This window comes from Trypanosoma grayi (assembly GCF_000691245.1).
Source record: "Trypanosoma grayi strain ANR4 Tgr_22_V1, whole genome shotgun sequence".
NCBI classification, from domain to species: Eukaryota; Euglenozoa; class Kinetoplastea; order Trypanosomatida; family Trypanosomatidae; genus Trypanosoma; species Trypanosoma grayi.
This window is the reverse complement of record NW_008825641.1, coordinates 41567-53543: the sequence shown is the minus strand read 5'-3', so window position 1 is coordinate 53543 and position 11977 is coordinate 41567. Positions and strand designations below refer to the sequence as shown.

Here is an 11977-nt window from a genome sequence, read left to right as displayed (position 1 = left end):
TCGTAATACTGCACAGGGGGTACGTGGACGGTGCGCCGCGTTAGAATAGGCATCGCACGGAGAGTTTAATGAAACTTAAAACAAATACTATCCCAAATGAGAAGGTGGGTGTTGTAGTGGCTGGGGCGGAGGTGAGGATGGTGGCACCTTTCTCTCCTCTGATTTTCTTGTGCCGGTTTTCTTTTTTTGCATATTTCTTTGTGACCTTCTTTTATCTTTCTTGCTTCTTTCACACATATGACTTTGTGCTTTCCGTTGGAGTTTCTCCCCGAGACTTCCGTGGAGACACGTGAATAGCAGAAAACAGAAAAGAAAACGAGAAAAGGGTATAAATATATATATATATATATATTTATTTATTTATAAAGAGAGAAATTACAATCACTGATACCAAACGACACCCATCACTCCAATCTTTAGAGGGTCGAAATGGAGCACCAGCTTCAGGATCTCCTTGAACAAGGCGGTCTTTCGCACACCATCCAGGGCTTCATCGACGGCGGTGTGACTACTGTGCAACAGCTTAAGCAACTCACAATGCAGGATTATCAGTCTGTTGGTATCATCGTCATGACGGACCGTCGAAAACTCTTTGAACTTATTCAGTATATGAAGCGAGAACAAACCAACGCCGCCCCCGTGGCCTCTGCGGATGTGTCACGCAATGTGGATCACAATTCCCACGCAACATCCACGCCAGCCGTCAGGAATACCACCCCGTCTCGCCGCAGTAGCACTCCCTCCGCAGCGCAATGGAGGGCAGAGCACGAGAATGCCCGCATGTACGAAGCCAAGCACACCGCTGCAGTCCGTCGCGACCCCGTTCACATGAACGAGGATGCGGAAACCTCAACAACAACAAAGGCGACGCCCAGTTCACGCCCTCTCAGCCGACTTGCGCGCGCCTCACCCACGCCGCTTGCCCGAAGAGCGACAGAAGGAGGTGGGGTAAAGCGCAAAGCTAGCCGCATCATCGTCGCGGTGCGCAAACGCCCGCTGAACAGTTCAGAGCTAAACGAAGGGCTATACGATGTCCTCGCTACAGACCCAGATAATATGCGCGCCATCGCCCTCTTGGAGCCGAAGCAAAAGGTGGACCTGACAAAGTATATTGAGAAGCATCGATTCACATACGATTTGGTTTTGGATGACAAACAGAGAAACCGTGATGTGTACGAAAAAGCCTGCAAGCCTCTCATTGAGACTGTTTTTGAGGGTGGATGTGCGACCTGTTTTGCGTACGGACAGACAGGAAGTGGTAAAACATACACTATGCTGGGAAAGGATGATCAGGAAGGCATTTACCTTATGGCTGCACGAGATCTGTACGCGCGATTAGAACCGGGAATGGGCATCATGGTGTCCTTTTTTGAGATTTACGGGGGAAAATTGTTTGATCTCCTCAACGAGCGTGAGAAGCTTGCGTGTCGCGAAGATAGCCGTGGTGTCATCAATGTCTGCGGACTCACAGAACATCGTGTTGATGATACTGATCACCTCATGCGTGTCATCGACTATGGAAACTCCATTCGCGCAGCTGGATCCACTGGTATGAACGCGGACTCCTCCCGGTCGCACGCTATCCTTCACATCACTGTCTTGAACGCCAAGAACCGTTTCTTTGGAAGATTTACATTTATTGACCTCGCAGGTAGCGAACGGGGTGCCGATACACTTGACAGTGACCGCACGACACGTCTCGAAGGCGCCGAGATCAACAAGTCACTGCTGGCACTAAAAGAGTGTATCCGTGCGCTTGATCAAAATCACCGTCACATACCATTTCGTGGTTCGAAACTCACAGCAGTGCTTCGGGATTGTTTTACAGGGAACAGTCGAACTGTGATGATAGGTAACGTGAGCCCTGCTAGTGGAAGTTGCGAGCACACACTTAATACCCTGCGCTACGCGGATCGAGTGAAGGAGCTTAAGAAGGACAAGTCTTCACGGGTCGCTGCGGAGGAGATCATGATTGGACAAATGCCAAGTGAAGAGGTTGAGACCCTTGGTATTACTGGCACATTTGCCCAACGACGTGCGCGCGAAAAAAAGATCAGTACGCGGTCTTCGAGTCAGCTCTCACAGCGCGAGCCGGGGACACCAAATCTGAAACCGTACAGTGGATACGGCAGCGGTTATCGCCCGAAGGCTCCTCAGCATCGTGTCCCAATGAGTTGCAAAGAAGATGACTACCCGAACTTTTCGGATAGCATCCGCTCCAGTAAAGTTGCAAGCAGCGGTCCTGAGAGGGTGTACGCCAGGGCGACACCGAAGCACAGCCGTGTTGGTAGTGAGGCGTCTATCCGTGATGCTAGTCCTTATGAGATGGCTTCTTTTGCAAGCGGAAATTCTTTAGACGACGATGAGGACAATGTCATCTTGGGCCACCGTCGGCATATTGACGCCATGATGGAGCTCCTAAAGCAAGAGATGACGGAGCTCAATGGTGTCGAAGTGCCAGGAGCCTCCATCGAAACGTATTGCAGAAATGTCGACAACATACTTACCCGCCAGGCCAAAAACATTGAGGGTGTTAGGAATATGATAAAACAGTTAATGAAACACGTAGAAGCCCGTCATCGCCGCTAACAGACCACGTCCAATTGGTGGAGCGGTAAGGAGTAGTCGTTGTTTTCCTCGTGAAGGAGCGAGGACCTGTAGAGAGATGGGAAGAAGAAGTGTCTGTGTGTCTTGGGGGGAGGGAGTGGAAGAGAGAGAAGGAGAGACAGGGAAAGAAGAAGAAAAGAAAGGAAGAGGGCGCAAAAGACTCTGTGGAATAGTCTCAGTGCCTCATAAGGCGGAAGTGTGTATATTGCACGCATGTACGAGGAAATGCGGCTGAGAGGAGGGCGTTCTATGTATCATCATCGTGTGACCCTTCCGCACATGATGTGACGGGCCCGGATCGCATCGCGAAGTGTTTCACACGCTGCTCCAAAGTCGGCTGGCTGCTGGTTTCTTTGCCCACCTAGAGAAGAGCGCCGTATCGGGGTGCAGAAGTAAGATTACTCGATTTTGTTTTATTGTTGAGTGGTGTAACCCACGAATTTCGAATGGCGGCTGGCGGTGTCGACTCTGTGAACACCCGCTTTTTTATGGCTCGTTTTTTTTTTCATCTTTTATTCACGCTTCTGCTCTCCCCGATCGGTTGCAGAACGGAAAACAAAGAGAAAGACAACAGACTACAATGACCTTGTATAAACGCATTCAGCACTGGAGAAAAGGCCAAAAAAAGGGCAAACCCGTCGTTTTTGTTGGGCCGGAAAGGTGCAACCGTTTCGCAACAATTACTCCTCTATTGGGTTTCCCGAAGATGCAATGTTTTCCCGTCTCTGCTCCCCTGCACCTTCACCGGAGTGGTTGCCGTTTCCCTGTTTTGGAAGTATTTCCTCTCTTTTTTGTTTCTCCCCCGTCTTGTGTGTAGCCCTCTGTTGAAGCAATGAGGAGAGCTCAGGAGGTTATTGGCGAAAAGCTTCGAAATCGTGTGGGGCGTAGGTGGGCCTCTGCGTCGCCCTTTGCGTTGCCAACGGAGGTGACAACGGTGCGCACGAAGGGGTACGGCCCCACCAAGGACCTTCTCAAGGGCATTGACACCACAAATGGGCTTCTTGTGGAAACAGCACTGCACCCAGCGGATGCGGAGATGCAGCGGCGCGTCCTTGCTTTGTCTTCTGTAGGTGTGAGTGTTCACACTCCGCTGGATGGTGAAGCAGCCCCACTGAACGACAACGTGGCTCTCCAACAGGAGGGGATCGTCGCCATCTCGCCTGAGCAATTGTCGTCCGTCGCGACCGTGATTGTTGACCAGCTGAAGGAACAACTGGAGCTGAGTGGTTACACCGCCGAGGCGGCGCAGGATGGTCGGTCGGGAAGTGTAGTGAATGCCGTGGCGAGTTGCCTGCAACAAGAGATAGAACGTCTCGTTGTCTCAATGCAGGCACAGGAGGTGTCCTTTGGGCGCATGCTTCAGGAAAATTCAGATCTTATTTGTGCGAGAGTGGCGAGTGTGATTCGCACAGAACGTCCCACTCCCCCAGTTCAAAATGAGGCGGAAGAGAAAAAGCGGCATTCCCTCCTCATGGGGGAAGTTGCGTCGGCTTTGACGAATTTAGAAGACTCACTGAAGAACACATTAGAAGGGACTCTCGCCAAGTACAAGGCAGAAGAACCTGTTGCCGAAGACCTTCGTGTGCATGTTGTCACTGCCATTGAACAGGCGTCACGCATGCAGCAGGAACAGATAATTGTTTCGCTTGAGGATATGTTGGCGAACGTGGCCAAGCTGGAGCGTTCACACCTTAATCCACCCAACTTAGAGTCTATTCAAGAGGTGGTAAATGAGGCCATGAAGCAAGTAGTGGAAAAAACACAGCATGAGATAAACGAACTACTCCAGGCCGTGCGAGAAAAAAGCGCTGAAAGTGCAGCTCGTGTGCCCGGCGCTGGGGAGGCAGTACTGGAGGGTTTGTTGGCGTCGTATGGCGAGCGACTGGAGGAGATGCGTGAGACCACAGCAGGCTTCGCAGACTTGAAGGAATTGCTGATGGAGGTGCACAGCCATCAGCAGACAAATATGACGGCAATACATGAGGTGCAGGAAAGTGTGAAGAAACTCAAGAAGGAGCTGAAAGGCGCCCTTTACGAGGCGACAGGTGGAGGTGGTTCCTCTGAAGAAAAAAAAGACGACAGCGCGGATCAGTTCGCGGAGTATTGCGACAAATTAGACGCCTTGGCCGACCGGGTGACATCAGTGGTTGAGCAGCAGCTTAAATCACAATATGCGGACGTGAAGGAGCTACCAAAGCGACTGCTTGATCTGGAGAACGCAATACGGGAGAAACAGCGGCCCGCCCTGCAAGATATTCCTCCCCTGCAGGAAATTGATGACGAGCGAATGGTTGCACTGGCACAGAGCATAAGTGAAAGCATTCTAGCCTCTATGCCAAGGCGCGAGGACCCATTGCCAGAAGCGACGTCATTTACGAAGGAGGATCTTGCAGATGCTGTGGCTGCCGCGCTCACTCCCAAATTGAATGAGCTGGCAGCAGCAGTGCAGGTGAACCGAAGCCCAAGCACCGTGGTGACGCAACCGGAGGATGGCACAATGGCTATCGGTGAGCAGCAACTAATCACACTTGCACAGACGATATCGGAGAGTGTGCGGGAGGCAGTGCGTGACACTGTGTCTTCCCAGCCGCCAGTAGAGATGCCGCCGTTTGGGTTGGGGGAGCAAGCTATGATTGAGCGACTGGAGGGCTTTAAGGAGAGTGTACTTGCGGGAGTGCAGGAGGAAATGGGACGTACTCATGAAGTTGACTTGACCCCCTTTCAGGCGTACCTTGACGAAGTTCTCGGGGGCATGCAGGAGGTGTTGGGCAAGCAACAGGAGGCAACGCAGGCCAAAATTGAGAATATCGTTAAGGTCCTGGCGGAACAGCTGCAACAACACGAGCAGACTGACGGCGATGCCAGACCCGCCAATATCACTGTGGCGGAGCTGGGAACCCTTAATGAACGTCTCTCAAATGAAATGAAAAGCATTCTTGCGAGTGAGTTGGCATCCGTGATTTCAAAACTCGGTGCCGCACAGGAAGAGGTTCGAGACGCGGCGCGGCAGTCATCTTCAGCTCTTGAAGTTAAGCTACTTTCAATCGAGACTTCGCTGCACGAGGCCGTTGCAGCCATGGAGGAGCGTAGTCTTCTCGTGCAAACGGCTCTTGATGGAGTTGCAGAGAACATTGAGGGCGTGAAGGGGAGAGGTGACTCTGAAACACAGCCACTGGCGTCGGTAAGTGACGCAGTAGCGGCACTCACCCGCCAAAGCGCAGCTGCCGCCAGTGATATAAAAGCACAACTTCGCGCGAGTGATGGCCGTGCGGAGGCGATGCACGCGAAGGTTACGGCAGAGCTGTTGCAGCGCATTGGCCAGCTGGAGGCGGAGGTGGTGGAGGGGCGGCGGCGCATCGACGATTTAATTTCGTCTAGCGCGGACCACAAGGAGGTCGCCACCACCGTGGAGGCGATGCGGCTGAAACTTGACGGAGTGGGCAGCATGCTTCATGACATCGTGGATTCGCACGCGGCGGTACCACCCCAACACCACCACCACCAACAACAACAACAGCAGCAGCAGCATCAGCAACAAGAGGAACAACAGAAGCGCGTGAATGCGGAGATGATCGAGCAGCGCCTCGACAGTCTTTTTGCTACAACGCAGGAAATACTCACCGATTTGCAAAAGTACCGCGCCGCCCAAGAAACAATAACCCATCCCCCGCCTCCAACTCCATCACCACCGCCACTTGATGCGAAGCTTGCAAAAGAGGAATTGACTGCAATGGAGGGACGATTGAGCGAGCGGCTACAGGGGCTGCAGGTCGCCGTCGACGGATTGACGCAGCTGGACGCCGGCGCGATGCCTGCCTCTGATGAGGTGCTGCAGCAGGAGTCAGTGACGACAGAAGAGACCAACAAATATGTAAAGGAGATTGACTCCCTCATCAAGATCGTAATGTCTTCAAAAGGCCTGCATGCGAGGCAAATGCGGGAGAAGCTCGACTCATTGCGCTCCTTGGTTGCTGCAGCGAAGTTCGACGAGCAGAGTGAGCATCGAACGACGCAACTGCTTGAAGCACTCGAATCAAATCGTCTCAAACTGAAGGAGGATGTGACCTGTGCAGAGGCGGAACTGATAAAACAGGTTAACGCAATGGTGAAGCACACAATAGACCACTTTACGAAGTCGCTTGCCCACACAGTAGCGTCATCGACGGAGACTTACACACAACAGCTTCGTGGCGACATGGATGCCATGGAGGAGAAGCTCGAGAAACATCAGCACCATGTTGTGTCGCAGCTGCATGATAGAATAAAAGAATTAGACAAGTCGCAGGAAGATCGCAGTGAAAAGCTGACGGCGGAGCTTCAAAGCGGTCAGAAGGAGTGGCACAACGCACTCAAACGGATTGTGGAGCATGACATGCAGGCCACGCTTCGCTGCACCGTTGCGGAGGTGTGCACTGAGCAGCTGCGCCCTGTGAGGCACCAACTGGAATCTCAGGAGGCGCAGCAGCAGGAGAGCGGTGCGGCACTACTGTCGAGCGTGCAGCAGGTGTCGCGCGACGTTGGCCTCTTGGGTGGCCTCAGTGGGGAGCTGCGCGCGGCAGTAAGTGGTGGCTCGGCGGAAGTCATTGGTGAACTGCGCCGTGCTCATGATGGGCTTGCAGAGCGCATTGAGCGGCATGTGTTGACGGTTGCGCAGCAGCAGCAACGAGAGGCGGCGGAAGTCGTGGCATCTGTGGTATCGTCCATGCCGACTGCAGCTCCTGCTACTAGTGCTACTAATTCAACCGCTACCACCACAATGATGCGGTCTACGCCGATGTCGCTGTGGTGGTTACTGGCATTGTCGTTCGTTGTCTTCGCCAGTATCATGGCGTGTGCGTACTTCCTATTCGCTGCATTCCTTGTCGCCTTTGTCCCCGTGGCGCCACCCGATGACCTGCTGCTGGCCGCTGATGCTCCAACACCTGTGGGGGAAAGTGCTTCTGCTATCCTGAAGAGGCCTTCCTCCTCGCGTGTGGTTGATCAAGTGATCTTCTGACCGCTGTATCTTCCCCTGCGCATAGATATCTATCTGTCCCGGTCACACGCACCACTACACCCTTTTTTTTGTTTTTGCGCGTGTGTGTGTGTTTGTGTGTGTAGGGCTTCTTTATTTTCGTTTTGCTTTTGACGCTCATCCTTGATGGCGTGAGCTTATGCGCATCTTACTTTAGTTGTTGTGTTATCCTTTGGCTCTCACGTTGTGCGTGCTCTCTTTTTCTCTGTTTCTCTGCTTCGCGGGTGCCTGCTGTGACACAACGGGTGGCAGTTTTCTTTTTGTGCACACTTGCGCTGTTATTCAGGAGAGAAGTGTCGCACCGGCATCTATAAAAGGGGGGAGTGATACGCGTCTTCCCCGTTAGTAAGAGGGTCCTTCATCGATTCGTTAAGGAGAAGGAGAGAGGAGGCGACAAAAAGCGAGGGGTATACATATAGCGCCATAACACATTTAGAACCGGGGTGACAGCAGTACCCTACTCACAGGAGCAGGGCCCAGGCAGAAGCCGATTAACAGCAACAGCAACAACATCGTCAAGAAGGTAATCAACAAAAAAGAGGGAGGGGGACTATGGCTGACGTCACGGCGCCACGAACGGGGCGGAGCCAATCCTCCTCACGCGGCGTGACAATAACCGCATCGCGGAAGGCCAAGCCGCGCAACGCACCGTTCAAGTTTCTGCGCAAAGACGAGGGGCGGCTCTCCTACACCTGCCAGCCTGAATCGCCGCTGACAGGAAGCAACAACCATAACAACAGCAATATCAGCAACAACAAGGAAAGTCCGTCAATGGAGCGAAGGGGGTCCCGGTCGCTGCGTGAGGCTATTGCCAACGACATGCGCAAGGGGAAGAACCAAGATCCGTTCGAAACGGTTGTCATTGCGGTTCCAAAACGTGCCCCGCCACCGAATCCCGCCGCACGCGAAGAGCCACATCCAACTCTTGACGCCGTGCAGTTGTCACAGCGTAGGCCGCCGTCGTCGCTGCAGACAACGAAGCGCCCTGACTGGGTGGACCCCGACATCCCCGAGAAGAACGGGGAGCTGGTGGCCACCGCGAAGCCAACGCCAGCTCAGCAGTCGCAACCACCACCACCACCACAACAGCAGCAGCAGCAGCAGCAGTTGCGCAACTCCGACGATGCGGAGAGGCCAGCGGAGCCAATAGGGCAGCGGTTCAGTTCGAGCCGTAGCCACGGCACCCCGCGGCGGGACGATGACTTCGATGATATGGAGTGGCAACAGCGACGGCGGCGAGCGGACGATCTGGAAAATAGCGTGTCGCGTCGCCTTGCTCCCCGCCGCTACGCCGACCCCGGTGAGTTAGAAGACGAATACCAGCGCAGCGGGCGCAACTTCTTCCGGCGCCCGCCACGCCAAGAATACCGCCCGTCACGGGAGGAGGACGGCTTAGTTGACCAGCTAGAGGATGAGCTGCGGGCTGCCAAGGAGGAGCGTGGGCGTTACCACCAGCTCAGGCAGCAGCTGGAGCGCGAGCGGCAGCGCTTTGAGGACTACCGAAACGGCGTCGAGCAGGAGATTGATGATGAGCGCGCCGAACTGGACGCGGCGCGGGCGTCTGATCAATGGCAAGCCAGAAGGGACGCCAAGGTGGTGGAAGAGCGTTACAAGTCTACTCTGGAGCTACTTAAGACGGAACGCGAGTCGAACAAGAAGCTTACACAAGAGAATGAGCTCCTCCGGCAGCAGCTGGAGGATATGACAACGCGCATGCGGGAGACACAGAAGTTGCAGAAGGCGGAGACTGGCCGCCTGCGACGCGAGATTGTCTCTCTGACACGTCGTAACGAGGAACTGCTGGAGATGACGAGAGAGCAGCAGATCGCGGCGCTGGAAAGCAGCAGCAAAATGCAGCCGTCGGCACCGTCGTTGCAGATCGGGTCTAGCGCGCGGGTACAGCAACCAAGCAGCGCTCCTAGCACGCGGCACAGTAGCGCTGAGGCCTACGAGTATCCGGATGATCTACGGCCGGTAGGCGGCGTTGCCGAGAAGCAGCGCGCCGATGCTGCGGAGGAGAGGGAACGCAAACGTGCAGAAGCTGCGGAGGAGAGGGAACGCAAACGTGCCGAAGCGGAGGAGCGACGACGCGCAGAGGCTGCGGAAAAGGAACGCAAACGTGCCGAAGCGGAGGAGCGACGACGCGCTGAGGCGGCTGAGAAGGAGGAGCGCAGGCGTCTTGAAGAGGAAGAGAGGGAACGTAAACGTAAAGAGCGTGAGGACGCTTCCCGTCGCCAGAGCGAAGAGCAGAAGCAACAGCAGCAGCGGCGACAGCAGCAGCAACATGAGGAGGAGACTGACGGCAAGATGCAGGAGCCGCGCAGTCAGAGGCGGGCTGCCGGCCACCCGGTTCTCACGCCACGCGCGCAGCACTCAAAGATAACTGTGACCACCTCGCAGCGGCGGGTGTCGCCGTCAACTTCTTCCACCGCCGTCTCGCGCAAACCGCAGCGCACGCCGACGGCGGCGGAGTTGTTGGTCGACCAGGATCCCACACCGGCGGAGGACTTCCCCAACGACGCCGTCGTGTCGCAGACGGCGCTGGGCGAGAACCCCAACAAGCGTGAGGTTTTGTACCGCAGCGGCAAGCGCGAGATCCACTACGCAAATGGGACGCGAAAGGTCATCCTTCCCTCCGGCCACGTCGTGCTGTACTTCACCAATGGTGACATCAAGCGCACGTTCCCATCAGGAAAGAGCTCGTACTGGTACGCCGCCGCGCAGACCACACACATACAGTACGCGGATGGCGTACAGGTGTTCCAGTTTCATACCACTGGCCAGATTGAGCGACATCTGCCGGACGGCAAGAAGGAGATTCTTTACCCTGACGGCATCTACAAGGTTGTCTTTGCCGATGGGCGCGAGGAGACGATCTTCCCCGATGAACTGTAATCCCTTTTGCCTTTGACGCAGGTGTTCATGATTTCTTTTTCGTTTTGATCTACTCCAGATCCCAACCCACACTTTATTGGTGCATTGGAAGTGGGAAATCGACGGCGGTCGGATGTATTGCTTGGCTCTGCATTCCTGTTGGTGCGCCTGTGGCACGCTAGAGAATTGAGTGTTGCTGAGATACTGTTGAGTGGCACTGGGCGGTAGTCGGAGCGATGGGAGCCGAATGTGATGCTTGCATGCGTCTTCGTGTGTCCATGTGTGGTGGGGGCTACGTCTTCTGCGTGCCCCCACGCTTTGAAGAGGTTGCTGGCGTTCTTTTTTGTTTGTTGATTGTCCAGTCCCCCGGTAACCGCTGCCTCGGCGACTTCGTGTATTTTTCGTTCTTCCTTCGTGCGCTTGTTTTTTTTTTTTTTTGCCGTCACAGGTGGTAGAGAAATAAGGAAGGGAATGAAAGCGTACGAGGCGGTGTGAATAAATAGAGAGAGAGAGAGAGAGAGAAAGAGAGAGAGAGAAACAACCATGCAAGGGTGAAAAGGAGAGAAAGAAGGGAGGGTCAGGTGAAGTAGAGAGGGAACGAGTGAACGACTCGTTGCTAGGTCGGGAATAAAGTGAATGCGGGAGGCAGAGAGATCGAGAGAGAGTGGGAGGTGCGTGGTGCCGGCCAATACTGGACAGCGGAGTCGCCCGTATAGAGACAAGGAGGCGTCCCCTGATGTTGTCTGTGCCGGTTTGTCTGTACCCTTGTGTGTCTGTGCGTGTGTTTGTGTTCTTTTTTCGTTGGTGATGGTGGTGATGGTGGTGCGGTGCCTGCTGCCTCTCCCTCCTCCCCACTCTCCACGCTTTCCTGTTTCTCGTTGGGAGCGCTCCCCCACACCACTTGCCTCTCGGGTTGTGCCCGGCGCTGCACACACAGACGCACTTCTCCGCTTTCCTTCCTTCCTTCGTTCTCTCTTGTTCGGACTCTGCAGAGTTTTTTTGCTTGTTTGTGAGTGTTGCAATCATACGCGAGATGGTGGAGGTGCCGCGCAACTTCCGTCTCCTCGAGGAGCTGGAGAACGGCGAGAAGGCGCTGGGGTCAAACCAGAACGTGTCGGTCGGCATTAACGGCACCGACGACATTTACCTGCACAACTGGAACGGTACCATCGTTGGCCCACTCGGCACGACATTCGAGCACCGCATCCTCTCACTAGAAATCTACTGCGACGAGGACTACCCAAGCAAGCCGCCGCACATTAAATTCATCAGCCGCGTAAACCTCCCGTGTGTTAATGCTGACGGCACGGTTGACAAGGCGAAGTTCCACCTCTTCAAGAACTGGGAGCGCCGCTACACCATGGAAAACTGCCTCGCCGAGCTGCGGCGGGAGATGACACAGCCCGGCAACAAGAAACTCCCGCAGCCGGAGGAGGGCTCGAAGTACTAACAGCAAGCGGAGAAAATATGAAACAAAAAAAA

General features: G+C 54.6%; 4 protein-coding genes across 4 annotated transcripts; all 4 read left to right on the top strand.

The window, feature by feature from the left end:
• Positions 1–429: 429 nt before the first annotated feature.
• On the top strand, positions 430–2589 carry DQ04_00221190 (putative MCAK-like kinesin; the record flags this gene model as incomplete). The annotated part of the gene is made up of 1 exon (XM_009308497.1): positions 430–2589. One exon carries the CDS (start codon positions 430–432, stop codon positions 2587–2589), a length of 2160 nt encoding a protein of 719 aa, XP_009306772.1.
• An 850-nt stretch (positions 2590–3439) lies between these two features.
• Positions 3440–7603, top strand: DQ04_00221180 (hypothetical protein; the record flags this gene model as incomplete). Its single annotated transcript, XM_009308496.1, has 1 exon — positions 3440–7603. The coding sequence occupies one exon, from the start codon at positions 3440–3442 to the stop codon at positions 7601–7603; it is 4164 nt and encodes a 1387-aa protein (XP_009306771.1).
• A 570-nt stretch (positions 7604–8173) lies between these two features.
• Positions 8174–10516, top strand: DQ04_00221170 (centromere protein J; the record flags this gene model as incomplete). Its single annotated transcript, XM_009308495.1, has 1 exon — positions 8174–10516. The coding sequence occupies one exon, from the start codon at positions 8174–8176 to the stop codon at positions 10514–10516; it is 2343 nt and encodes a 780-aa protein (XP_009306770.1).
• Positions 10517–11528: 1012 nt separating this feature from the next.
• DQ04_00221160 (ubiquitin-conjugating enzyme-like) lies at positions 11529–11945 on the top strand (the record flags this gene model as incomplete). The annotated part of the gene is made up of 1 exon (XM_009308494.1): positions 11529–11945. The coding sequence occupies one exon, from the start codon at positions 11529–11531 to the stop codon at positions 11943–11945; it is 417 nt and encodes a 138-aa protein (XP_009306769.1).
• Positions 11946–11977: the final 32 nt, after the last annotated feature.